This window comes from Pteropus vampyrus, unplaced genomic scaffold, assembly GCF_000151845.1.
Source record: "Pteropus vampyrus isolate Shadow unplaced genomic scaffold, Pvam_2.0 Scaffold171, whole genome shotgun sequence".
NCBI lineage: Eukaryota > Metazoa > Chordata > Mammalia > Chiroptera > Pteropodidae > Pteropus > Pteropus vampyrus.
The window spans coordinates 1616746-1643904 of NW_011888952.1; the positions used below are offsets into that span (position 1 = coordinate 1616746).

A 27159-nucleotide genomic window follows, 5' to 3' on the forward strand; every position below is an offset into this window, starting at 1 on the left:
GGATAATTTGTAGGGAATTAGGTGTCCCAGGCTCTGTCACAACTGCTATACTGAATAACTTCATGACTGCACCATGTTTTCTTGCCTCTGGCTGTATTATACATGCAATTCCCCCTGCCTAGAATGAATGCCTTCCTCTTGTCCTCTTTCCCATGCGTTTCTAGAAATTCCTACTCATCCTTTAACAGCAACTCAGAAGTCACTCTCTGCAAGGCCTTCCCTGGTCTTTCCTGTTTATAAAATTGGTACTAGGATAACACAACAAGAGGATGTAGCTTGACTGCAGAGCATATCACAATATAAAAGAAATCATTACTGGTTTATAAATTTGTCTTACCTTCTAGATGGTATTTCCTGAGGGCAATGGCTATTTTAACCATCTTATATCTCTGGCATTCAGCAGGGAATCAAATGTCAGTTGAATAAATGAATGTCTGCTAATAGATATACAGTAAGACTTTAACCTTTCCTTGCAAATCTACGATTTGCCTTTTTATCCTCTGAATGGTGCATTTGCAGAACTCTTAAGCAACAGGTTGTTTTGGGACAGAAGTTTCTCTTAAAAGTTTAAATAGCCGAGTTTAATACTGGTATTATTTATCCTTTTTAATTTACAAAGAAATATTATAGAAGAAAGGTGGGATTATATAACATCAAAGATAAATGGATAAACTGGCTATGACAAAGGCAAAAATTATAACTTACCATATGACAATACCAGCTAACATATATGATTCCTACACCACCCTCTCCCTACCAGTCCTCAAGACACACATACACAGATGCACACAAAAAGTTAATAAGTCACTTTGGGAAGTTTAATCATAACCCATCAACAGAAGAGCCCATTGCATAGTAAACACCAGAATGAGTATATTATTAGGGTTGCTAATCGCTAATTAAAATCTCCAGATCAGGTTTCTGGGCACATCTTGCTACATCTGTGCAGCAGACAGGTCCCAGACAGTATACAAACCAAGTCTGAGGCTTGCTTCTTCATAACAGGCTGTTCCTGCAATATCACAAAGGTTGTGGGTGACAGAATTGTGCAACAAAAGCAAGAATACTACGCATACAGTTTCTTTACGCACAGTCCTGCTCCTGACTGCAGAACTGAGAGAAGTTTCTAGTCAACTTCTGGGTTCCAGAAACAAGGCAATTGTTGCATAAAACACCAGAAGGTGCCTAGCTTTCTCCTTATAGGGAAAAAGAACAGTCATAATATTCAACATACTGCCCCATTCCCCCAAGATTGACTGGGAAGGTATTCAAGAGAATTTCCTGGGGTAAAGGAAACGTTCAGTCCCTTGACTGAAATGCAGGTTACATGGGTGTTGATACATTTGTCAAAACTTAAAGAATTCTCTTAAGATTCACACATTTCACTGTGTATACATTTTACCTAGAAAAAAAGAACCATGCGCAAATATCAAACTCTAGTTAGTATGTTTACTTTCTGCAGTAGTATGGGCCAGCAATTTTGAAACTACTTTCTGTGTATTCTAGACTTGAGCAAGTAAGTAAATAAATTCAGGATAATGGGAGCCAGGTTTCTCACTGCTGGAGTAGTTACAAATATGGAAAGGGGGAAATTAACATCACCAAAGGGGATAAAATACATCAAGTGCCTTCTGACATGAGGATACATCATCACTTCTTTAGTATTCCTGCCAAGAATTCATAACCTCAATCTAATCATAAGGAAACATTAGGCAAATCCAAATTGAGGCAAATTCTACAAAATAACTGGCAAAATATCAAAATGTTTAAGAAAGGCTAAGGAACTTTTCCAGACTGAGGGAAGCCAAAGAGACATGACAACTACATGCAATTGCTTGATCCTGAATTAGATCCTGGTCTGGGAGGAAAAAACCTATAAAGACATTACTGTACAAATAACATTTGAAATATAGACTGTGAATTAGATAACAGTATTGTGCAAACATTAAATTGCCTGAATTTGATAAGTAAGTGTATTGTGTTCACCTAAGAGAAAGAACATCCTTGTTCTTGGAAAACATACATTGAAGTATTGAGTTGTAAATGATCACAATGTCTCCAATTTACTCTCAAAGTTTTAAGAAAAAAAAGAACGAGGGTGGGGGCTGAGGGGGGGTGAGGGGTGGGAAGCAGGCAGGGAAGGGAGCCAGCAGACAAAAATGGGGCAAAATGTAGACAACTGGTGAATCTGGTTAAAGGCTATATAGAAATTCCTTTTACTATTCTTGCAACTTTTCTATAAGTTTACAATTATGTCAAAATAGATAATTATCAAAAAATACCCTAACTTCTGAAAAAACATTTAAGGGAAAGGCTAATAACAAACTGAACCAATGTATTATGAGAGATTCTCTCAAGAATATTGGTTTTAAAATTATACTTTTCCCTCTGGTAGTAACTCCACAAAACTCTAGTTGGCTCTAAATTCCTTTTTAGAACTAAAAAACAACTCATGTAGCTTCAAATAGGGTTTTTTGAAATCCCAGTGGTAGATACCGTCATTTTAAAACGTCTTGCAAGGCAATCCACAGAAATTGGAATGAAAGTAACTCCTCAACATTCCTCTCCTTCCAGATTTTTCAATGATTTTTCTATAAGATGGAACAATTCACCTGGCTATATTCCAAGCTAAAATCAAACAGGACAAGAAATGCTTTATGCGTAGATGATTCCACTGTCTCTGCCATAGAAGCTGAGAACTGTATTCTTCCCTACCTCAGCCTTATAAAAGGTGTGTGGAGGCGGGGAAGGGGAGGGTAGAGCAAAAATACTCTAAACTACTGAAGGAAAAAATTACTTCATAGATGTCAAAGGAGTTTTTAAACTCATTTTTTAGCCCCCCTCAAATCTTTTTGAAACGATAACTATGATATGACTCAGAATAAAAAATATTATGCTAAGTATGCATTAAGAAAAATTCACATGCACAGAAATGAAAATATAATTAATTAGATTTGTCATTTCAAAGTATTAATGTTGGGTTTGCAGATAATAGAGAATGACATTCTCCTAAGCGAATAAAGAAGTAAGCCAAGTAAGTAAATGCTGTGTTTCTACTGTAAGGAAATATGTATACCAATGAAGCAACCTTTCCAACACAAAAGAAATTTAATACCCAGACCACATGAAAAGTGATCGCTATGGGAATAACACAGCTGTTAAAATCCAAGTCAGTTTGTATTAAATTGTCCAGCATGTTTACGTAAAGCAGGACTCTCGGAATGACCACCAAGAGGAAATAATTTTGCTAACTAAAAAGTGATACCTATTTTTTATTTGATGCTTACAATAAGCGTGAAAGAAAAACGTAAAGCTATTCTCTTTCAAAGAATATAAGGGACCTCAGTTAGCTGGTATGCTTATGATTCTTTTACAAACAGTATCTCAAGGGCTAATTTAATTAGAACTACAACAAAAAGAATGAGTGTTTGCATTTCGCTTAGAGAACCCAATTATCCTTATTCCATTGACTAGCCAGATCTACATAAAGCCACAGAAAAACTGGCACCTGTGCCAACAGATTTCAATATGAAAATTAATACTACTGCCAACTTATTTTGAGATCAATTAGCTCAGCCATTCGAAGAAAAAAAATGAGCTCCACTAAAAAGCATATAATCCTAAAACTTGCATTTATTTCTGAAGACAAAAGCACACACAGACATCCCTGAGGCCTTGACTTGAGCAGATAAGAGACCTTAAGGAAACTACAGAAAGAACAAGCTCGTGAATAACGAACTACTGACGAATGTCAAGCTTTAAATCTCAACATGGACACTTGGGGTGCATAATGATAAAGCAAGGGTTTAGTTTACTTTTGAAGAAAAAAAATTAATCTAAATTTCTGAGCACCTAAAATTGTTTGTCATTTTTGAGAAACTAGTCAGGATTGTGCTTCTCATAAGATATGGCCCAAGCGAAGTTTTTCGAAGAAAGCTGTGGGGAGGATTTCCCTAGAATTCAATCCCTTCCATACTGTCAGATGTAGGCTACATAACAAAGTCCCAAACTGTAACTAAGAGGTCAGAATTTGGGATTAACTGCAACACTATTGTGCATAACACTTGAAGGTAAAAGTTTTATCAAGAATCATGAGTTTTAAAAGTCCAGGTTAAATCACCGAGTGTTAGAGAGTTTAAAGAGGCCTCCAAAAGGAAATTAGCTATAACACTGTAAGCATATAAATATAACTCAGTCTATCTGAAAGCCTATTGAAAAGTGAGATGCCATCACTGTAGGTTTGAGACATATCAGCCTTTCCCATTACAATGGAGGACATACAGCTCTACTTTTAGAGCCTTTGGAAAGATCAAAGCTAAATGGGCCCTTTTATGGGCTCCCCCTCCAAGTCCAGAATCTCCGTTTACCTTTCTTTGTCATTATATATATCTCCAAAAGACACACCACTAGGACTGCCTGGTATCCCCCATCCTCTGAGTAATACTTAAAAGTTGCTCTATGCTGGTCCATGAGAGGGAAGAACCCTCTGGAGGAAGAATAAAGACCAGTAAAATTCAAGCTCAAGCCAAAATTATCATGATGCAAGTATTGATACATACCTAAAACATAATTCAGTCTCTCTCTGTGCACTATAAATCAAACTTTCTCAGATAAATGAATACAAAGTCTTTTCTGGCTTTTTGGATCCCACCTCTCCCTGCAAAAGCCCTTATTTGTTTTCAGTGCCTCTGGCTGGTACTGCTGACCAGCTCATTTTAAAATACAAGTCCTTTAAATGCAGAATGACTTACTTTGGAAGAACAAGCTGTACATTTGTCAAATGCCAGGCTGACAGGAAGGACATTATCAAACCGTGAAAGAAATCCCCGGATCTGAAAACAAACAAAATGAGAAAGTTCACATTACTCCTAAAATGATGGCACTTGTGAAATTCATGTGTAGTTTCAGACAAGAAGCAAGAAACAGTTAACATGGTGGTCTTGACACAGATTACCAGCAAAAATGAAATTCAACTTTTCACATATTCGAGACCTAAAAACATAATTGACTTCAACATACAAAAAGAAAGCTTTAAAATCTCAAATATCATTTTAATAAATGTCTTTAAAAATATCATGGGTCAACTAAGTTATGACTCACTCTCATACATAAGTTACAGTGAGTATGGGAAATGTGTATATTTCTAGGATATAATATTGAGTGGGGCTCCACAAGGCAAGAAGGACTGGGGACTACAGAAGGCAGACAGTCCTAAATATATATCCAGTTATTCGCTTGACTAGAAACAGGGATAAAATGTGAAACATCACCAAATTTATGGGGAAACAGTGCCACCTTGAGCATAAACTTCTAGACTACAACTGATTTCCATTTACCCAATATTAGCTATAACCAAATTTCACAAATGATGGTTTAAGTAATTTATTCATAACATTATACCTCTAGAACTATACTTACACAAAAAGGAATTTTAAACTGTTGTATATATCATTAAACTATTATTACTAAAAACATGAATGGCACACTTTCTAAAGTCTCCATACTCGGCATTTATAATAAGCCAGACAACACGAGTCTTCTCATGAGTTAATTTGATCTTCCCAACAACCTCATTTTATGTTGATAAAACTCAAGCTCAGAAAAGAGAAGCAACTTGGCTCAGGAAAACAGAAAGTGACAGAGCTAAGATTCAAAAGTAGCCCTCCTGACACCAAACCTGAGCTTCCTCCCTCCTTCACTTTGTCTTCAAAATCAGGTCTCAACACAAATTTAACAGTCTCACTTGAAAAGAGCAAAAGAACCAACCTACACACTCACACTGCCTTTAGCCACCCTACCAACACTCCCAGCCAAACAAAAACAAAGCCTGATAAAATCTTTAAAGAAACAGGCTTCTTTCTGAGTTTTGATAACTCCATCTGTAGGCCCACACTGCAGTTAACAGTCTAATTGAATGTACATACTGGAAAATCTAATCTTGAAGGAACTGTCTACAGTCATCTTTCAAATGTCCTTATCATGTGTAATCCAAGATCAAATGTGGTTTGGTAGAAAGGATAAATAGTTGGGATAGGTTAAGTAGTCTCATTATGAACCTCTGCAATGTGACAATTTTTTAGTTCCCTATGTCTCAGGAATGTGTTGACCATTTTATAATGCAGTACTTGTGAGGCACAAGCAGGGTCTTAAGTTTGCTATTCAGGACACCAAAATGGAAGACATCAAACTGGCAGAGAAGACTTTAGTGGCAAGTTACAAATGGGAATGTTGAGATCCTCATGAGATCTGGAAGTTACAGTCTTGAAAAATTTTTTCATTTAATATAAAATTTACCTAGAAGAGAATCTGATCATATGTAGCATATTTTACACTAAAATGTTTATTGACGTGACCTATATGTTAATGACACTATGTATGCTTCATGAAAAGGTTTCTTCTTTATCTTTTCTCTCCTATAGCCAATATCAAGTTTTCTTTCTATTGAGCAAAGAAATATCATAATTTTCTCTAAATTATCTCCTAAAGGGACGTGGGGAGGAAAAGCTGAAGAAAAGGGAGACAGAAGACCCAGTTAGGAGCAAAAGAAGAGAGAAAAAGGAAAGGAAGGAAAGAGAAAATAAAAACAAAACCACAGGTGATGCGCAATAGAAAAAAAAGGAGCCAAAGTGAGTGGGTTGGCCAGCAAGGGCCCAAACACCATTGTTTAGCACCCCAGACAGCTCTTCACTAGGAAACAGTGATTCATTTTCCCAGGAAATGAAGTAGAATAACATCGGTGTGTGAGGCCTTTCAAATTCATCGAGTTGGCATCAGAAGGCCCGGAACTCAATCAAAGTAATTCTAGTTTTAGGTCTTTTAAAAGAGGAAAGCCTTGTTTTCAAACAGAAGGCAAAAGACACTTAACGGGCACCTTCACAGGTGAACTCTCTCCCTTCCATCTAATGCAACACTCTGCTGTTGATTAAGTTTTCTAACACACAGCTCTGAGATAGTGTCACTTTTTATCAACCTCCTAGAGCTGACCAAATACAGCAGAAATTCTTTATGCTGTCATTTAAGTCCCCCCCGCCCCCCACCCCGACTCCAAAGCTGGGCCCAACCTGCCCTTCCAATTATGTCTTAGACTGAATCTTTTCATGAGCCCTGTATAACTGCTAAGCTGAACTACAACTTCCCCTCCAAAGACGTTCCTGCATTCCTGAACTTGTCTCATACTAAATTCTGGGGCTCAGAACTCTTCCTTTCGGAAATAACCACATCTCCAAATTATCTTTCTTAAAAGCCACTCAACTCAAACACATCTTTTCCATACATCTTCAATCTACCTACCACACAACTTAGAAATAATAACACCGTCATCTGAAATTCTTCTTTTTGGCATTTATCATCAAAATACCTTGTGCAATAGTTATTTTTTTAAAATAACAGGCTTACTGAGATGTAATTCGTGTACCATAAAATTCATCTTTTTAAAGCATAAATTAAGTGGCTTTTAGTATATTTGTGAAGTTATGTAACCATCACTAATATCTAATTTCAGGTAATTTTCATTACCTCAAAAAGAAGCCTAGAACTCATAAGCAATTAGCCCCCATTCTCTACCTTCCCCACAACTAGGCAGCCAGTAATCTTTCCAATTCTATTGATTTGCCTATTTTGCATATTTCCTATAAATGGAATCATACAAGACAGGAACTGGGGTAAGGCCTGAGAATCTGTTTAACAAGAGCCCCAGGTGACTCTCAGGCAAGCATGTGAAACAAGATGCTTCCAGTTACCAACCTCATTTACACCTTCCTGTGGTTTGCTCTACACCAACTTAACATCACCTGTAGATGTCAGAAAATAGATGGAAGCAGTTAACAAGCCTCTCATTCTTTCCACGTTTTGTAAGAACAGCACTACTGCATCTACCTAATTTAGCTCACGTCTAAATTAACATTTAAGTGAAAACGGTCTACAAAGTGATACCAAAGTTATTTCTCCATCCACATAGTAACTAAAGCCTGTTGACACTGCTCAAGGTAAACTCTAACTTCTGGGATTGCACACAGCTAACTCTAAACTCTTATTCTATTACTAATATTTGCTGTCGATCTTTCCTTATAGAAAGTAGGTATTAAACAGCTATTTAAAAAGTTTAACTCTACCTATAATAAAAATAAGCACATGACAAAACAAAAGAACAAAAATAACCCATACTCTCACAGCATATTTACTCCCCTTTTTTCTATTTTTTAAAAATAAAATGTTTAACTTCCTTTTAAACAGCCTCCTCTGATTACTGGCTTCTCAATCTCCTCATTCCTCAAGTGAGAGAAAAACACCAATTTCCTAAACACTCATCCCTCTACCTAGCTCTATGGCCCCTTGCAGGGGCCAAACCTTGCCTACCTCCCTGCACATTTTATTTATTTTTAAAGTTAGATTGTTTTTTCCTTCTTAGTACAGAAAATAAAGGATTAATTAAAATGTCCCATATGAAAATCCAATCAGTGGCTGCCCGGGGCTGAGGATGGGGATATCATCCCAAAAGAAGCACAAAGGAAAGTTTGGGGGTGACTGGGAATGTTCTAGATCTTGTTTGTGGTGGTGGTGGTTATACATGAGTGTATACATTGGTCAAAATTCTTTAAAATTTATACTTAAAATGGATGAATTTTACTGTATATAAATTATATCTAAAAAAAGGTGATATTAAAAATGGTTTATAATCTTGATTAACATTTTCAAAACAATGCAGAAAGATACAAAATAAAAGTATAAGTGCCAATTGCCCCCAATTTCTCTTCTTCAAAGTAATCACCAAAATCAGTTTCCTGTGTAGCCTTCCAGAAAAAAAATATTTTATGTCTAAACCAGCTCTACAATATGTGTATCTTTGCTACATCCTGAATGTTTAAAAATCCACCTGGGAATGACAGAACCTAGAAGAAATACAATTAGCTATAGTTTCTTGGCTCCCTTACCTCTCATCACCTCTAAGACCCACAAAAGACAAAAGCAGCTTAAGTTGAAATCCCAGTCGTCAGACAACTGTGAGGCTCTGCATTTGGCGCTATCTGCATTTGGCTTAAGAGGGCCTTATAAAGACAGGACATACTCTCCTCAACAGGAGTAAAACCACCACAGAAATGAAGCAAAAAACATCAGAGCAGGGCCTTTAAATGCTAATTTGGCTTTCCTCCCGGGCTGTTCTCAGTAGGACAGGGGGCCATCCAGCCCACATTCATTAGGCACACCTGTGCGTGTCTAATTAATCCAAAGGCTCACTGGCAGAAACACCTGCTTGGGCTGGGGGTGTGTGCTATGGACAAAGTGTCAAGTGTCCTTTTAAAAACATAACTAGTATTGGTGGGCATGTTCAAAGAGCAGGATTTGGTCTGTGTTACCTTTATGAGTTACATACTTTGTCCCATAGGATGCCACCAAGAAGCCATTTTTATAGACTGAAGCTGTGGATCTGGAATGAGGCTGAGAAATGTGTGTTCTGAAATGGCTCCTGAGATGATTCTGACACATAGCCAGATGTGGAAGCCACTGGATTAGGTTTTCTACCACTAAAAGGCTAAACAACTTTAACTCTATACCCAGATCCACTCGTATCTCCTCCACTCTATTCTCCATACACCCAAACTTTATCATGTTTTAGCTTACGACTTCTCAATGGCTTTCCACTGTCCCTGGGTTGAAGGTCCAAATGTTTAAAATGGCCTATATGATCCTGCCTACCTCCCCTTCTCCTCCACTGTGCTCCTCCAACGCTCTGTCTTATAGGTACATTGGTTGTCTTTTGGAGCTTCCAACTCACTGAACATCCTTCTCACCCATCTTTGCCTCTTTTGTGCCTCTCGGAAACTGCTCACTCCTCTCCCCTTTCTCTTCCACACAAACATCTGTTCCCTCCTATCCTTGGCAGGAAGACATGCCTTAGAATAACGTAGAAAATGATGGTCTTGGGGACGGAGGAGACAGCACTAACATTTATTAAGTGCTGTCCCTGTGTCTAGAGCTCGTGGATGTTTTCACATACTCATCTCATTTTGGCCTCACTACCATCCTGTGACCTTCCCCATGTTCCAGATAAAGAAATTGAGGCTCAGAGAAGCGGCATGGCTTGCCTAAGGTTCCACAACATCAAGTGACAAAGCCAGGAAACTGAGTCCTGTCCTTTCTGACTCCAAAGTCTGAGAAAGAAAGCAGAAAAACAAGGAGGCGGTAAAAAGAAAGAAATAAAGAAAAGGCCAGAAGAATTAAAACACCAAACAAAACAGTATCTAGATGGCTGCTATCAGAGCCTGGGTGAATTAAATTATCTCCAGTTGATTATGCCCAGCTGGTTATAAAATAAATAGATCGAGAATAGCAGGAGTAACTTCCATTCTGGTATTTACACCTCAGCTGAGAAAAATGAACTTGAGCTCCAAGGTATCTTGCTTAGATGAGAAGATCCAAAGCCCAAAAACAAATAGCCATTCTGAGAAGTACATTTACAACCACAATTGGAATCTGCTGCTCTAACTTCACACCACCTTCCAGAAGGCCTGGCAATATTTCTAGAGCTTGGAGTTTGCATAAATAAAAACTAACTCCAGATCGTTCCTGGATGTTGAAAAGAGTCTTAATCAAATTCAGTGCCAAAATGGAGAGTTTAACAATTGCAAAACCCAAGGCACACCACAGTGGTTTTTGTTTCAGACAACAGCTTCAGCTACCACCGGTGATCTACCTCTCAGTACCAAACTGGAGTCACCAAGGGGCAGAAGAAGTAAGGTAGAAATGAGCCAGCATCATCCTTAGAAAAATACTGCAGAATGGAGCTAATCCTTCCAACCTTTCCCTACTCACTCACTGCTTCCAGAGTTTTATGAGATTCTTCGGAACTTTCTTTTTAGGAGAGTGGGTAAGCTCCCGTTTTACTATTTTAATTAAGTGAAAAAGAGAAAACCAACATTTACAAGTGTCACTTATGTGCTGAGAACTGTGCTAGTGCTTAGTAAATGTCATGTAATTTAATCTGTACATGAATTTCAGGAATATATTATTATCCCTGTTTTGTGGATATAAAATATGAAGTTCAGAGAGGTCACACAGTAACAAATGGAAACAGCTGCTTCAAATCCTTTGTAAAATGAGCTAATGAACAAATGGATGGAAATGAAATTACGAAGCAAAGCTGGGATTCTAATCAGGTCTGCCTGATCACATATATGACCTTCAGGCTGCCTCGCACGTGGCATCTCTCAAACAGAATAGTCTCATCAGGTGAGCAGAACTCATGTGGTACAAGTCATATCCTTCAACTGATAAAGTTATACCCAAGTCATTTTGGGACAAGAGATGTTATCTGAGATGCTTCTGAACTCTGGCAATATAACTTATCCTTTCCTTTGTGTACCAAGGAAAGGGAATCTCCCTCTCTTCTAAGGCCTCACAGAGGAAGACCAGACATTGTAAGGTCTTGCACTCAGATCCCTATTTCTATTCAGGTGCTTCTCACTGAAACAGATTTCACTACATCCAACTGGCTTGGGGTACACCAATCACCACAGATGACTCCAAAAGCAAATGGAACTAAACACTAGCTGATCTTGTGCCAATTACTTAACTCCTCTGAAATGAATGGTGCTTGGTATAGAGTCAGTGTTTGGGAATCATCTGTTAAAGGGTTGGTTAAATGAGGGGAGGATGAGTGAGTCACAAACTACAACAGTTGATACAGAGAAACAGTAGACATTTGGGCTCTTTTTCTGGCCATGTCCATAGTCATCAATCTGAGGGGTACAGAACCAGAGGAGGAAGGCGATTCCTTTTCTTGGGCTACATCTTAGGAAATATGCTCTTGTTGCTGATCTTAATCTTCCTCAGCAGTCAGTCCGTCTATATTCCTAAAGGTACATTGAGATAAACACATTTCTGAGCACATTAAAGAGACCTTATTAAAAGATAAAGACCTGAGGATTTGGGGTGGGCACAGCCTGTGCATACAGGCCAAATAAATAGCAGTCCAAAGCCTGGCTAGAGACCCAGCTCTATCTCAGCATTTGTCTCACTTAGAGATTTCCCAGGCCAGGTCCCTCCCAGGGTCCTGTCCTAGTTAGGGCTTTGTTCTACTTTTCTGAAAGTAACTAAAAGCAAGCAATTCAGAAGCTGAGAACCATGGGGTTGGCAAGTACAAACCCTTAGGAAGAACATACACATTCAGGGTCTTTATTCATCAGTACTTGAGAACCAAGAGTACATTCACCCAAAGACAAAAGAGGTGAACTGCCTGGTCCACAAGTGGGATAAAAGCAGGACTACTATATTAATGACCATGGTATTGGATGACTGTTGTATTGCCACCTTGTTTTTCATTCTTTAAGCCAAATGATCAGTGGCTTCATAGGCAGCTCATTTCTGTCACATTCAAAATCCCACACCAGCCTGCAAACCAATTTCCTGGAGATATCGGGAGTGGCCTGTACATTTTATAACTCCTGAACTGTGCCTCTCATCAAAGAACCAGGAAAAAGGGCCAGCCACTACCCAAGGAGCCAGGAAAAGATAACTTCTTTTTTTTTTTTTTTAAATAAAAGATCCCACTTGGTGGGAAGCAGAAGGAACAATACTACATAACGATCTACAATGAAAAAATTCTCTCTACAAAAGAATTCAGACTCAGAGAGAATATACTATATGATTTCATTTACATAAAGTACAAAATTAGACAAAGGTCTCCCATGGTTACAAGTCAAGAAGGAGGCAAGAAGAAGCATGAGGAGAGCTTTGGGGGTTGCTTGATAATATTTTATCAAAATATGGGTACATGAGTGCTTTCATTTTGTGATAATTCAAGTTGTGCAGTTAAGAATTTGTGTGACTATCTACATGTCTTTTATACATAAATAAAATGACTTAAATTTTTTAAAAATCACTCTTCAGAGAGAGTCTGCTTGCTGCTGCTGCCTGCTTGCAGAATCCAATGCATGCATGCTGCACAAAAGACTTTAAAAAAACGAACTAACCCATGGCCTCTTTTCTTACTTTCAAATGGTTGTTTCAGTTTTCAAACTCAATAAGAGGTGTTTTTTTGTTTGTTTGTTTGTTTTTGTTTTTGTTTTTCCCAGTCTGAATATCACTGAATTTCAGGGCCTAATCAAGCCTTTTTCTGCACTTGGCTTATCTCTGGATGTGCCAAATTCTGCCTGTGATCCCATAGAGAGATCCTTGGGCCTCCCAGGACTGACTCAGAGGAGAGCAGAGACACAGGGAGCCCAGGCTAAGTTAAGCAACTTTCTCCAGATTACACAATGAGTTGCTAGTGGGGGGTCTTCTCTGTCCAAGGATTATCACTTTCCTACTACATCTCATTCCACAAGGGCCAATTAATAAACACTCTCCTTCGGGTAACTGAGGAAAATGAGCCCAGGGAATGTCACTGGTCATTCTTTGAATACAAAGCACATACAGGGGTTGACTGGGTTCCTCTCCAACAGGAAACCATTTGTCTCAGAGAGCCAGGAAGAGGAGGAGGGAAGTGCTGAGTCTGCAACAGGGCATTGCAACATAGCCCAGTGTTTCTGTGGAAATGATGTTCTCCTAATCAAAACACAGTTGCATAAATGGACTCACTCCACTTAAAAAAGAATAAAAAACTTAAAGCCTATAAACAGGGACTATACAACCCTGATTAATAATTTTAAAGTTCTTTCTCCACTTTCTTTTTTAGAAAGTAGCTAAAAATAAAGGCTTGAAACTTGAAATAATGTAAGCAAGTAATCACACACATGCACTGGGCTTTTCCCATATATGGCTGCGTTATTCTTCAGCCTTTGAAAAGGCCAAATGAAGAGATGGCCAACAACCAAAATAATCCTTCAGACATTTGAAAACAAGGAGAAAAAAACTAGAAGAGTTGATGAATGACAAACAATTGCAAGGCTCAATGGGGGTAAAGAACACTGAGAGGGATTAGTTGCCATAGTACTTTAGAAACATGGGCACATGCACTTTGACACTGGACCCCTTCTATAAAGAGACCATTTTGCCCTCTGGCCTCAACACTGAGAATACTACAACTGTGATAATTTAACATAAAGGACTTAAAGAAGAAAACCAGTGCAGGGGCATGACTGAAAATTTAATTAAGGCCCTTCTCAGTATGAAATCTGTAAAGGAGATGAGGGCATATCCCAAGGTCAGAAGGGAAGGAGACATGTGAAAAAGGGAAGAGGCTGAGGATTTGAATGAGATTCAAGAGCGAAAAAAGCAGAGGTTGACTCCAGAGGACTGATTCCTTATGATGGAAGATTAATTACAGTGTCTGTTGGGTCCTACTTGAAATGTTTCTGTAGAAAAGATGAATACATTCACATCAAATAAATGCCACCTTTGTGAGGCAGGCTGGAAAGGTCATATTTGCACAGTGTTTTATGGTTTACAAAGCCTCATCACAGACATAATCCCGGATACAAGGTAAAGCACCCACTTGTATTGATATGAAAACTGAGGCTCAGGGATGGTAAGGGACCTAACACAAGGTCCATGGAGGGTGACTTAGTGCAAGAGGGCTGCAGTAGCGATTCGAAGCTAACTCTCCCAACGTGCGGGCCAAGGGTCTTTCCATTCACAAAATCTCAGAAAGAGCACTGGTCAGAGTGCCAAGTTTAGGTCTGAATTTTTGCTCATCCATTACCTTTCTCTGTGACAAGCAGGCAAGTAATTGCCTCTCTTCTGATTCTCATCTGCAACTGGAAAATGATAGGGCCGTCCTAGATGACAGGAGGTGGGTGGTGGGGAGGCAGGGAGAGAAAGATGTGAACCAAGTGAGTCACCCTGGTCTCTGCACTCATCTGTGAGTCTGTCCTCACAAATCCCCAGGTGAGACTCAGACAGTGTCACCGCTTCACGCACAGAGATAGTCTTCCTGTTATAGACTGACGGGCATGCACCGAACCTAGAGAAATGATTTCCAAAAAGACTAGAAAACCTCTTCGATCCTCCAAGCACATAGTAAAAAAAATTACTGAAGAGGCAACATTAATTCTAAGTTTTCATTCTACTATTCATTTCCTTTTCATTCTCAATGGAATAAACCTTCCTTAGGATGCTTCAGATTCTTTTCCTGAAAAGACACTCCACTTTTTGGTGACACTGCACACTTCTAATGGTTTTCTCAGGCATGCCTATAAATGTCTTGTATTTGGCTACGGAGTCAATAATAACAAACACAGCAAGCATCATATTTATTGAGGGGGCTGTGACAGGCCAGTCACTGTTGCTGAGCCCTTTTTACACATCATCCCTAATCTCTACAATGAGGTCGGTATTATTGTCTCTATTTTATAAATAAGAAAACTAAGGCTCACAGAAGTTGAGTGACTTGGCCAAGGAAGGCCATCTTAATAACTCACGGCTGAGTTTAAACTGCTGGCTGGCTGATCCTGACACCTAGTCTTTCTTTTTCTCCTCCATTATGAGATCTCTAGTCAACATGCTAATGCATCAAAGATTCTGGATAATGCTGCTTTTTCATGATTTCTTCTTGTCACCATCTCACAGAATGAAATACCTTCTACATGGTCATGAAGCATTCCCATTGAAATTCCAGGGCAGCTGGAGGGTAAGCAGGGTAGAGGAGAGGTGGGTAGAGAGAGAGATGGCATGTAAAATGACCCCAAATGCTTTCCCCCTCCACCACCGGGAACAGGTCCAGAATTATGATTTCACTTCCAAATCACTAACCTGGTGAGGCACAAGCCCAAGAGAGGTTGGAGGCTCATTCATGCGGTCATCACTGCTGCTGGCAATAGCATAGCCCCTGAGAAAAGGAAACAATTAAAGCAGCTCATTTAATAAAAGTTTATGTTTAACACATGTGAGGATGATCTGGCGGCAGTCCATGTAGATTTATAAAGATAAGCAAAATGTCCCTTGCTAGGAAGTATAAGCCAGCAAGAAACTGATTTCCCTGTCAGAGAAGGCAGAAGAGTACTAAAAAAATGCCTGACAGGTTTTGGAGTCAAAAAGACCAGAACTTTTGATCATAGGCAAGTTGCTTCAGGTCCATCATCTATAAAATAGGAATAAGACGGTTGTGAGAGATAAACTGGCAATAATTAGATAAATTGCTGAATGTAATGTCTGGCACATAGTCACTCCCTTACTTTGAAATAGTAAAACACCATAGAACATTTTTGTATTGGAATTTGAAATAGAAAACTTTCCAACCTTAACTTCTTGAGGTGATGTAAATGCTACCAAAATGGAGGAAGGAGAAAGAAAAGTGAGGAACTAATTGGGCAGGAGAACAAATACCTTCTTTCCTAAAAAACGGTGTGGTGTTTGCTTATGGCACAGAAGATATGTGACAGCACCTGGTTTCAGCCTACGACCAAGGCAAATATGGAAGACAGAGTGGTCAGTGTCAGGAAATCATAGAATCAGCTCTCCAAGATTTTCTCCCAGATACTTCCTATGAAGAGGCCACACTAAACTTAGATGGCAGAAATAGACAAGGGAGATGACAGAGATGAGCAAAAGATAGAAAAAGCTGCTTGTTTTCATTTAATTCTGGAGTATCTATACTAGTTACATATATTATCAACTTTGTACAGAGACCATCTTTTCAAACATGTAGAAAACCTCTGAGTCTCACAATAAATAGAATATTCATGTTAATTTCTGTGAATTACTAAAATAAATCTTTCAAAAATTCAATTCTCCCCGGCTTGTATTACCAACAGTATAGCAGAGTCATTAAAAATAGAGTCTGGAGCCAAATTGGCTGGGCTAAAGCCCAGCTTTACCACTTATCAGCTATGTGAATTTCAGCAACTTATTCTCTTCATGCCTCAATTTCCCCATTAAAAATAGGACTAATAATAGTTCTTTCTTTAGGCTTGTTATGATGATTAAATGAGCTAATATTTGTAAAGTGCTTAGAAGTGTTTAAAAAATAAAATTAGAGTATATTTGTCAAATACTCAGGTGTAAATATTTGTTGGACCTGAGTCTGTCTTTACCATCTGACATTTAACAACATAGTCTCAGGCAGCTATTGAGAGACTCTTCAATTGTACAATCTTTCTTTTTTGTTTCTTTTCCTTTTATTTACTTTTCTCCTCCTTCTTTCTTTTTTAAATTACTGACTCTTTTAAAAATTAGTTTAATTTTTGTCTCACTTCTATTTATGACAAGATGAATTAATTCTATTGTAAGCCATAAAGATTTTTCTCCTTGCTTGGAGAAGATAGGGTGTCCAGATCAAGACTGTACAAATTTGGTATCTTTAATATAACATAAATACAATATGTTAAACATAAAGACTAAAAGGTCCAAGTCAAGTTGAAACAAAAAACACCAGTCCACTCATTTCTTTCCTTTCACATGTAAATGTAGTATAAGTGCTTAATACATTAAGAGATTTTTTAAATTGTTATTTTTAAAGGTGTTATTTGTGGGCTTCCCAACTTAGGCCCAGCAGAATGGCTCCCACAAAGAAGGGTGGAAAGTAGAAGGGCTGTTCTTCTATCAATAAGGTAGTGACCAGAGAATACACCATCAGCATTCATGAGCGCATCCATGGAGTGGGTTTCAAGAAGTATGCCCCTTGGGTACTGAAAAAGATTCAGAAATTTGCCCTGAAGGAAATGGGAACTCCAGATGTATGCATTGATACCAGACTCAACAAAGCTGTCTTAGCCAAAAGAATAAGGAATGTCCCATACCATATTTGGGTATGGCTGTCCAGAAAATGTAATGAGATGAAGATTTACCAAACAAGCTCTATACATTGGTTACCTATGTATCTGTCGCCACTTTCAAAAATCTACAAATAGTTGACATAGGTACCGATTGTCAAATAGTTATAAAACTGCAAATATAAATGAATGAATGAATGAATGAATGAATGAATGAAAATAAATGTGGTACTGGTGGACTAGGTGGTCAGGACCAACCTTCCCATGAGAACAAACAGAAAAGCTCAACAAAGTAGAAAAACCTTTGTTTGAAACTATCGGAGAACTACTAAGGTAGGGAAGAATTGCAGAGCCAAGATCTGTGAGAGGAGAGAAGCACATGGAGGTAAACCAGGTATGTGCAAGAGAAGCATTCTTCCATAAAGTGACTGCCAACCTCCAAAAGCAGTGTGCACAAGATCAGTAGCTGAACAGTGATACTGACAGGCTCATGGGGCTAGAGGGAAAAACTAGAGTTTAAGGTTTGCCAAGAAGAAGAAACCATGGAAAATACCCCAGGCTTTGAACTGGGACCACTAGGAAATACATCCTCAGAGCAAGGGTGAACCAGAAATAGACAAATTTTAATTGTACTTAGGTATTCTAGGACTGACAGACCAGCCCTGGACTGCCTGCCTCTGGGCTTCTTGATGCATAAGAAAAATAAAGCCCCATTGGCTAATTCATTGAAGATGGACCTCTGTTACATACAACCAAGTACAATTTCTATCATATGTTATTCATCTGTTGCCTTATACATGATCAGGGCTAAGGAGATCAAATCTTACTAACAAAATAAAAACATAAAGGTCCTAAGGCCCCTACCAATATTTTTATTCTTCTGTATTATCAGTTACCAAATACTCTAGGAGAGTTCAATTTCAAAAGGATGCAGAGATGTACCCCCAAAGATTGCATGGCATGTTCTCCCAGGCCAAAGAATGAGACCAGGTTTTTTCAGTCTTGTTTTTTTGAAGTCAGAAAGAGCAATATAATTCTCAGAAGAGTCAGACTGAGAAAAGGCCAAGGGAGATACAAAAGCTTTTTTGTTTAAATACACATGTCTAAACAGCAAGCTTACCCTTCTGGATGTTGCAAAACAGAGACCATCAATTCCACTGCCAGGGCTCCTGCAATCATGGCCAGTCCTGGACGACTCACAGTGCACTGCTGGTCCAAGGTCCGGTCTCTCGTTGACTACAGAGAGAGATAATCATTGACACGTGCTCAAAGTTCTAGTCCACTCAACTCTAGCTATCTGAAGCATGAAACTGCTATGATAAAGCTATACAATATAACTGTTGGCAAAGAACATTCAGCTTCAAATAATATCATTTCTTATAAGTGCCAGGAACAACAAAATATAGAATTTAGGTAACTAAATGAGGTAATGTGCTAAAAAGGATTGGCAGTTATAAGCAAATTAAAGATTGGGGGTCCAGCCACTTCATATACGGAGTTGCATGATGTGCCTGTTAACTGATTCAATTCAACTCTACCGTGCTTGGTGCTGAGAGAGACACTGACAGGAAAAAATCATTTGATTAGCATAAACGATTCTGTCCTGCCATATAAATTAAACTAATGCCTCAGAGCATCTGAGATACGGGAGCAATATTTTGCTATTCCTGCAGCCCTCAGTTTCTATGTGCCTCTCACAGTGTAGGCATTCTGTCATCCTGAGTGTGATCCCAGGGCTTAATATAAGTATTTTTGCTACAACATGGCTCCAAACACAAGCCTTCATTAGTCCAACCAAAGAAATTCTAATCCTCCAGAAATGCCAGGCAAATTAAGGGGCTGTTACGGATAATTTTGACTCTGAAATTTTCATTCACCTTATGAATGAATGTGACTTTACTATAATTGACCCTTAATCCTATTCGTTGTTAAAAATGAAATAACAGGACCAGCTAAGAATTATAATACCACAATGGAAATCATAAAGCCATCTTTCTTCACATAAGAGTTTATCTTTTTTTGCTTTACACTAAGAGGACACAAAAGCCAGTCATCCAAAAGAGGTATGAGTTATTAAGGAACAAGTTTTAAAAGAAGAGAAAAATGGAGGGGAGGGAACAGAAAACACCTCTGCTTTGTTTCACTAGAAGTGATTATCTGTTCTAATGAAAGACCATTCCTACAGACTCTGTCTGGTGTGGTAGCATTAACACTATAAAATCTTACATCTGAACAGTGTACTGCTTACTTACTGTTCAGAGTACTTTCACATTTGACCACCTTGCACTGCGAGTTGTCAGGGAAAGTATTCTTCCCTCCCCTACTGGAGTTAGCAGATAAAATATAAGATATCCAGTTAAATTTAAATTTTCAATAAACAATGAATAATTTTTAATATAAGGAGGTCTCAAATATTACATGGGATGTATTATACTAAAATATTTTTCATTATTTACCTGCAATTCAAAGTTAACAGGGAATCCTGCATTTTTACTTGCTAATCCTGACCAGCTTATGGGCCCCAGCCCCACTCCACAGAATTACAGGGAGCCAAAGAGACTTATTTGCAATTACCCCATGAGGCGGTGTTCAAGCCTGGACTAAAATTTCGGTCTTCGGACTCCCCATTTTATGCTCTCTTCACTAACATATGCACAGGAGACAGTGTTGAGCACAGTCTAACCAGCAGTTTCCTTGCTGAGCTTTGCACAAAAATGGTTTGTTGCTGCATTTTTATTGGTGAATAGGGAACAACTGTACACAACTGATGATGCCAATCAAGGCTCACAGTGGGATAATGCCATCCCCCAAACTAGAGAATTCTTCTCTTTGTTAAAAGACAATATTTAAATAGTCATAAAGGAAAGAGTTGAGTCTCTGCCCTAGTGGGCAAGATGGCTGTAGGAAATATTTGGAACCACAAAAAATCTACTTACATCTCCCGGGGCCACCACATCATTACAGAAATAGCAGCCAAGTTTGTAGCCAGGGATGTTGGCAAAAAGTGACGAGCCCAGAAGGTCGGCAGCTACCACTGGGTGGCTGGGACACAAGTCCCCAGCTCCCTGCTGCTTAGGTTTCTTCAAGCCGTGTCTCATGACAACAAATGTGTCAAAGCCCAAGGCAGCATTGATGACCAGCTATGGGTTTCAAGGAATAAAAGATTAGAGTTAAGGGACACTTGTATTTTAACACTTGGCTAATTTCATATTTGATCAACTTTTAAAATTTATTTTATACATATATGCATATGAATGAAATTAGATTCTAGATGATAATGTTGGTAAAAACTACCCAATACTGAGGGCTTATTAAGTGCAAAAGACTTGACAAGTGATTAACATAAATTATCTCATTTAGTTTCATTTAAAACTCCCAGCAAACATTTCCTGTTTACAGATGAAGATGCTGAAAGTCAGAGAAGTTACTTCTATAACCTGCTCAAAGTAACTTAGCTGGTAAGAGGTAGGATTATAAAACTAAGTCTCAATACTTCTCAAACCCCTTCTTTCCATCATTATGCTATCATCTGTCATACCTATGTTGATTTTTTCATAACAGCTTTATTGAGATATAATTCACATACTATATAATTCACCCTCCACATAGATTTTTAAGGACAGTTTATTTCATTTATACTATAAGAACTTTTCTTAGTTGTAATTTAACTTATTCTCCCAAATTTCTGATTATACAGAAAGTTGGAAAAATGAAGAAAAACTAACAGAAAACAAAAATCACTCACAATTTCACAGCTCGAACCATTACTATTAATAGTTAGAGATATTTCTTCCTGTTATTGTCTCCCTTTCTCTCTCATTCTCTCCTTTCATTTCTCACTTCTTCTTACCTCACCCCCAGACACAGATTTAAATGTTTACATATAAACATAACTGATATAAAATATATACAATATTATATCTTGTCTATTTAACACAATGTGGTATTTTCCATGTTCTTAAAATTCTTTGAAAACATAACCATGAATGGCTGCATATTATTCTATCACTTGTATGTATTGTGATTTATTTAACCATCAATACTGTTGGCCCTTGAAGTTGTCACAGACCGAATAGTAGTGAATAAGACAAAGTCTTTGTTCTCTTGGAGCTTACATTTTAGTGTGAGTACCGCTTCTAGTATAGAGTACTTCAAAGGGTTATAAAAATTAAACAGTAAAGGAAAACTTATTATGTTGGATGATGGTTTTGAGACAGTCTGCAGTGGAAGCTCTTTAACATTATGTCACTAAGTCATACAAAGTACCTCTTTTCTGGAGGGAGGGCCGGTTGGGGACACTCCTCCTTCTAGGGTGATGGTACATTGAATCACAACCAGAGACAAGAGCCCCACACTGTACCTTTCTCTTGCTCGCAGCAATGACAGCAGGAAGCCACCGGCTCTCCCTGGTGTCCATCAACAGAAAGACAACGTCATGGCTATCGATGAGCTGCTCCAGTTGTTCCACATCCCTGCGGGCTTGCTCCAGGGTGACACTGGAGAAGTTCACTGGATGTCCAGGCATGGGGATGCTCATGTTGAACCCTCTGGCATTCTAAGGAAACACCCAGATATAGGGATGTCTGAAGCAGAGGTTTAGGTGATATCTCAAAGCCCATGTCTCCCCATAGCTACAAGCATGTATGCATGGTCACTTGCACCAGAAATTTCTCTCTGCATGATTACGCTTTTTCCTTTTGCTACCATGACTTCCACTTTCTTCACCTCTGCATCCTAGACCTCCTTGGCCTGTTATCCCAGGATCCCTAAGGCTGGATAAAGCAGCAAACAGAGACATATGAATCCTAGTTTCAAAGTGGGCAGGGGACACTTCCCATCTGAAGCAAGGAAAACACTGGGGAAAACTGTATCTTTGGCTCTTTCCTGTAATCTGAGGCCAAAAAAACTTCACCAAAATGCCTTCTGCCTGGGCAAATCCTCTCCATCCAGCCAAGCTCTCTTTCTACTTATTCCCCAAACTTTTCCTCCTCTCCATTTTCTTAGTGTATAACATCTCCAAATGGGATGTTATAACAAAAATCACTTAAGATTACAATGATTTATAGTCTTGCCTTAATCTTCTTAGGGCTATGTGGTAATGAAGTGCTAAAATGAAACAAAGCCTCATCCCCTAACCAAAAGAAGTTGCCCAGTAACCTGGTTCTCTTCATGAAGTGTGGGGACTCAACATTTTTCACAGGAGCTTTAGAACAGCTCTGTAATTTACCATTTTCCCTGGATGGCCCCATAGGGTCTTGGCAGATTAACAGCGAGTCACATATGAATGTCAATGAAGCCATAGACATTAACTTTCCACAGAAAAGAAAATGTTTTAGAATCACGAACTGCACCCTTAATCTCTTTATTAGGGCTGGCCATAGGAAGTATATGAAAACATCAGCTTTTTCAATTCATTTGTCAAAACCCCTTCCCTACTGGAAAAATGGTTCAAGGGACAGGGCAAGCAGGTCTTCTTAAAAAGGAAAATCTATTTTGAACACTGAGCTATTTTCTCCTAATCTTAAACTTTAAACCTAATCTCTGGAATTCAAGAAAGGGACAATAGTAACAACAGCAACAATTTAAAAAAGAATAAAGAAAAAAGTTGCAAGCAAAGCAGAAAATGATGTCAGGCAGAAAGGACTTTAGAAAGAAGAAAGGTTCAAAACAAGTCCAATTTAACGAGAACATCACAAAAACAAATCTCAGGACCTCATTCATTCATTCGTTATGGTGCACCTACCATGTATCAAACACTGTAACAAACAATAAGAAATACAACAACCACAGTAATAACAACTTACTATCTTATTACAATTGACAAAGCATTTTAAATGGCGGTAACTTGATTAAAAAAGGTATTATTTAGGTATTTTAATGATGATTAAAGCATAATTACTCAATACCAATTCTGACCTTTTGAATAATACAGATCCTCATTCACATCCACTCTACTAACCTAAATAATTCTCTGCTCAATAAAATTTCAGCCGTAAACCTACATTTAGGACTGGCTCTTGGCCCACCATTTAGGTCCACATGCCCAACGCTGGAATTCAGCAAGTTTCTACGTAGTAGGTTTCAACCTTGGCTGCACATTAGAAACACCCAGAATTTTAAAATTTCCTAATGTCAGGCTTTTCTCCACTCCATTTAAATAGAAATCTCTGAGAGTGGGCCCAGCCATCATTATTGTCTAAAACTCCCAGATGATTCAATTGTGGAGCTCAGGTGAAGTATAACTTACAGAAAGTGAAATACCCAGATCTCAAGTGTACAGACAGTTCAATGTGTTTTGACAAATTGCAGATTAACCACTGCACGCATCTATCACGATACAGGACATTTCCATTACCCCAGAATGTGCTCTTACGTCTCTTCCCAGTTAATCCCGCTACTCTGCTACTCCCTACCTGCACTGGACAACCACTGTTCTGACTTTTTAAACCCTAGATTAGTTTTGCCGGTTCTCGAACCTCATATAAATGGCATTCTGCAGTATATATTTACTTGTTTGTGTTTGGCTTCTTTTGCTCAGCACAATGCTTTTGAGGTTCATCCATATTGTTAAGTATCAATAATACGTTCCTTTTTGTTGTGTGACTATACCTCAATTTGTTCATTCGCTTTCTTATTGATAGTTATTTGGGTTACTTCTAAATTTTAACTATTATGAATAAAACTACTATGGACATTCTTGGGTAAGTCTTTTAGTGCAGGGCCGTAGACCGGTACCAGTCTGTGGCCTGTTAGGAACTGAGCTGCACAGCAGGAGGTAAGCAAAGCTTCATATGTCTTTGTAGCCGCTCCCCAGCACTAGCATCACTGTCTCAGCTCCATCTCAGATCATCAGGCATTAGATTCTCATAGGAGCACTGGTCCCTGGTGCTAAAAAGGTTGGGGACTGCTATTTTAGTCTATGTACATTCTCATTTCTCTTAGGTAAATAGCTAAAAGTGGAATTTCTGGGTCATTAGATAGGTGTGTTTTTAGTTTCACAAGAAAATTCCAGACTGATTTCCAAAGAGGTTGTTTTATCAGCAAACTATGAAGAGTTCTGGTTGCTCCACATAGCCTAAGAGCACTTAGCATTGTCGGTCATTTTAATTTTAGCTGTTTTAGTGAGTAGTGATATATCTTTGTGGTTTTAATTTATATTTCCCTAATGACTATTGATGTTGAGCATTTTCATATTCGTTGGCTATTTATAGACCTCCACTATGAAATAAGTGCCTGTCCAAGGCTTCCGTCTCTTAAAAAAATGGTTTGCCCATCTTATTATTGAGTGATAGGAGTTGTTTATATATTCTGGATAAAAGGTGTTTGCCAAATATACCTACTGTATTTTCTGTTTTGGCCAGCCTTTTCATTCTCTTAATGGCATCTTGAGAAGCAGAAGTTTTAGATTTTGATAAAGTCCAAGTTATCCATTTTCTCACTTATGGTATTTACTAGGTCCCAAGGAATCTTTGCCTATCATAAGATCACTAAGCTGTTTGCTCCTGTTTGCTTTGCAGTTTTAGCTTTTATGTTTAGTTCTATGGCCTTACTGGGGTGTCGCTTAAGGGCTCAGAGTATTCAATGATGTCTCTCCCTTCTGGACAGGTTTGACTCCAATGTCCCCCAGCTCCATTGGAGCTCTGGTATCTCCATTCTCACAGCAGAATGGTGGTGCTTTTTGCCCAGCCTTACAAAGTCATGTCCTGAGCATGTACAACCTGATATTCAGTCAAAGACTCAAGGTGCTTCCTAGACAGTTTTTTGTAACTCCCTCTCTGCACAGCTCCCACATGTCTGATATTCTGCCTTGCAAATTCCAGCCACTTTAACTGTTCTGAACTGTGATCTCAGTATCCTCAGCTCACCAAGATCAAGAATATCCCATGGTCTCTGGCATGGGTCAGAAAGTACCTTCAAGCAATAAGTTGAGACAAACATTCTTTCATTCCTTTCTGTCTAGGATCACAGTATTTCAGTGACTACAGTTCACTGACTAAAGAGAGTCATTTTATATATTTTACCCAAATGCATAATTGTTTATGGTAGAACTAGCTCAATGTCAGTTACTCATCAGGGTTAGAAGCAGATATCCAGAGGTGGGTTTAAAAACCTTTAGTGTGGCTCCATAACCCTACATTTTCTTGCCTTACCTTAAAGAAAATGGTTGTTTCAAATAGCTATTTAATTTATTAAAGGTCAGGATTTCTTCCCTGTTCAATTAATTCAACCTCAAAATTAGGCATGGTATTTATAGCAGAGTGGTTCTTTTCAATGTCTTGTTCACTTAGTACTAGCCTTCTGGCCATGGCCTGATGTAAGGAAAGTAATGACTAAGTATCTGTTCAATGAAAAAACTACACTAAATTGAACATATAGAGAAAATGTTCTTTATGAGTATGCCTGGTTAACCAATACATAAAACAGTTTCCCAAGTACTTTTCATGAATATGATAAATTATACTAGTACTCTGGTGGGTTCTATAGCATGAAGGATAAAAGTATAAGAGACCTGGCACCTGGGCTCAAGGGCTTCATAATCCAATCAGGAAAATAGAGTAATATGATGTAAGTGCTAAAGAAAAGGCTTGAACCTGGTGGGCTGATATTTTCAAGAAAAGCTGCACTTGATCTCGAAGGCCCAGTATGATCTGGTCCTTGCTTCTACCCCACACTCTTGTCTGTCTTTCTTGACCTCTATGCTTCAGCCACTCTCGTTTTCTTTCAGTTCCACAGAAGCAGCACGCTGCTTCCCACCTCAGCTGTTTGTACTGAGAGCTCTGCCACCCTTAGTCTAGCTAACTTATCCTTCAGGATTTAATTTCCTCAAGAAGTCTAGTCTAGGTCAGGGCTTCCTGCTAAACATTCTCATGGCAACTGAGCTCCTGCTTTGTGTACATATTACAGTTATAATTATTTGTGAAATTAGTTGTTAACAACTGTCTCCTCCACTACATTATAAGCTCCAAGTGGGTGAGGGGGAACTTTGTTTGTCTTATTCCCCAGTCCCTACACAGAGTAGGCCTTAAATATTTGATAAATGAGTAAGTAATAGAATAACAACAAATAAATAGGGGAAATTGCATTGGTTCATAGACAATGGCTAGGATTTGGGCAAGCCAAACTCTCAGGCAACAAAAAAATGGCAGAGCTCAGATTCAAAGTCAAGTTTGTCTGGGCCCCAAGGGTAGTTCATAATACTTTTCAGTGACAGACTGGATTATTTTTCTCGAATACGCACTGCCTCCCTCTAATAGAATTCTACATCCATGTCCTTTGCTATATGACTTTGCAGGACCTCCAACTAGGGAGGCAGAGTATACTGACCAATCACATTGACTTTGAGTGTGGCCCTATGACTTACTCTGGCAATGGAGATGGAGGACATTGCACAGTGCCATTACTGAGCTGAGACTTTAAGTAGGGTATAAGTATGGAAAGTTTTCACCAATGCTTTTACATTTCCACCTTTTACCATAAGAGCAGGACCAGATGGCTGTTTGCTCCTTGAATCTAG

General features: G+C 38.6%; 1 protein-coding gene and 1 pseudogene across 6 annotated transcripts in view; one reads left to right on the forward strand and one right to left on the reverse strand.

The window, feature by feature from the left end:
• Positions 1-27159, reverse strand: part of ATG7 (autophagy related 7) — a 228405-nt gene that overhangs the window by 140096 nt on the left and 61150 nt on the right. For 4 of the 6 annotated variants that reach the window (XM_011370556.2, XM_011370557.2, XM_023536863.1 and 1 more), the window contains 5 exons: positions 22006-22200; positions 20582-20785; positions 18766-18881; positions 15688-15763; positions 4752-4832 (listed from right to left, as the gene is read on the reverse strand). In XM_011370556.2, coding sequence (XP_011368858.1) covers positions 4752-4832; positions 15688-15763; positions 18766-18881; positions 20582-20785; positions 22006-22200 — 672 coding nt within the window. Of the gene's footprint in view, positions 1-796; positions 1013-4751; positions 4833-14652; positions 14900-15687; positions 15764-18765; positions 18882-20581; positions 20786-22005; positions 22201-27159 lie in introns of those variants that run through there. The other 2 variants (XM_011370558.2, XM_023536862.1) reach the window with 2 other exon arrangements.
• LOC105299071 lies at positions 17320-18271 on the forward strand (annotated as a pseudogene).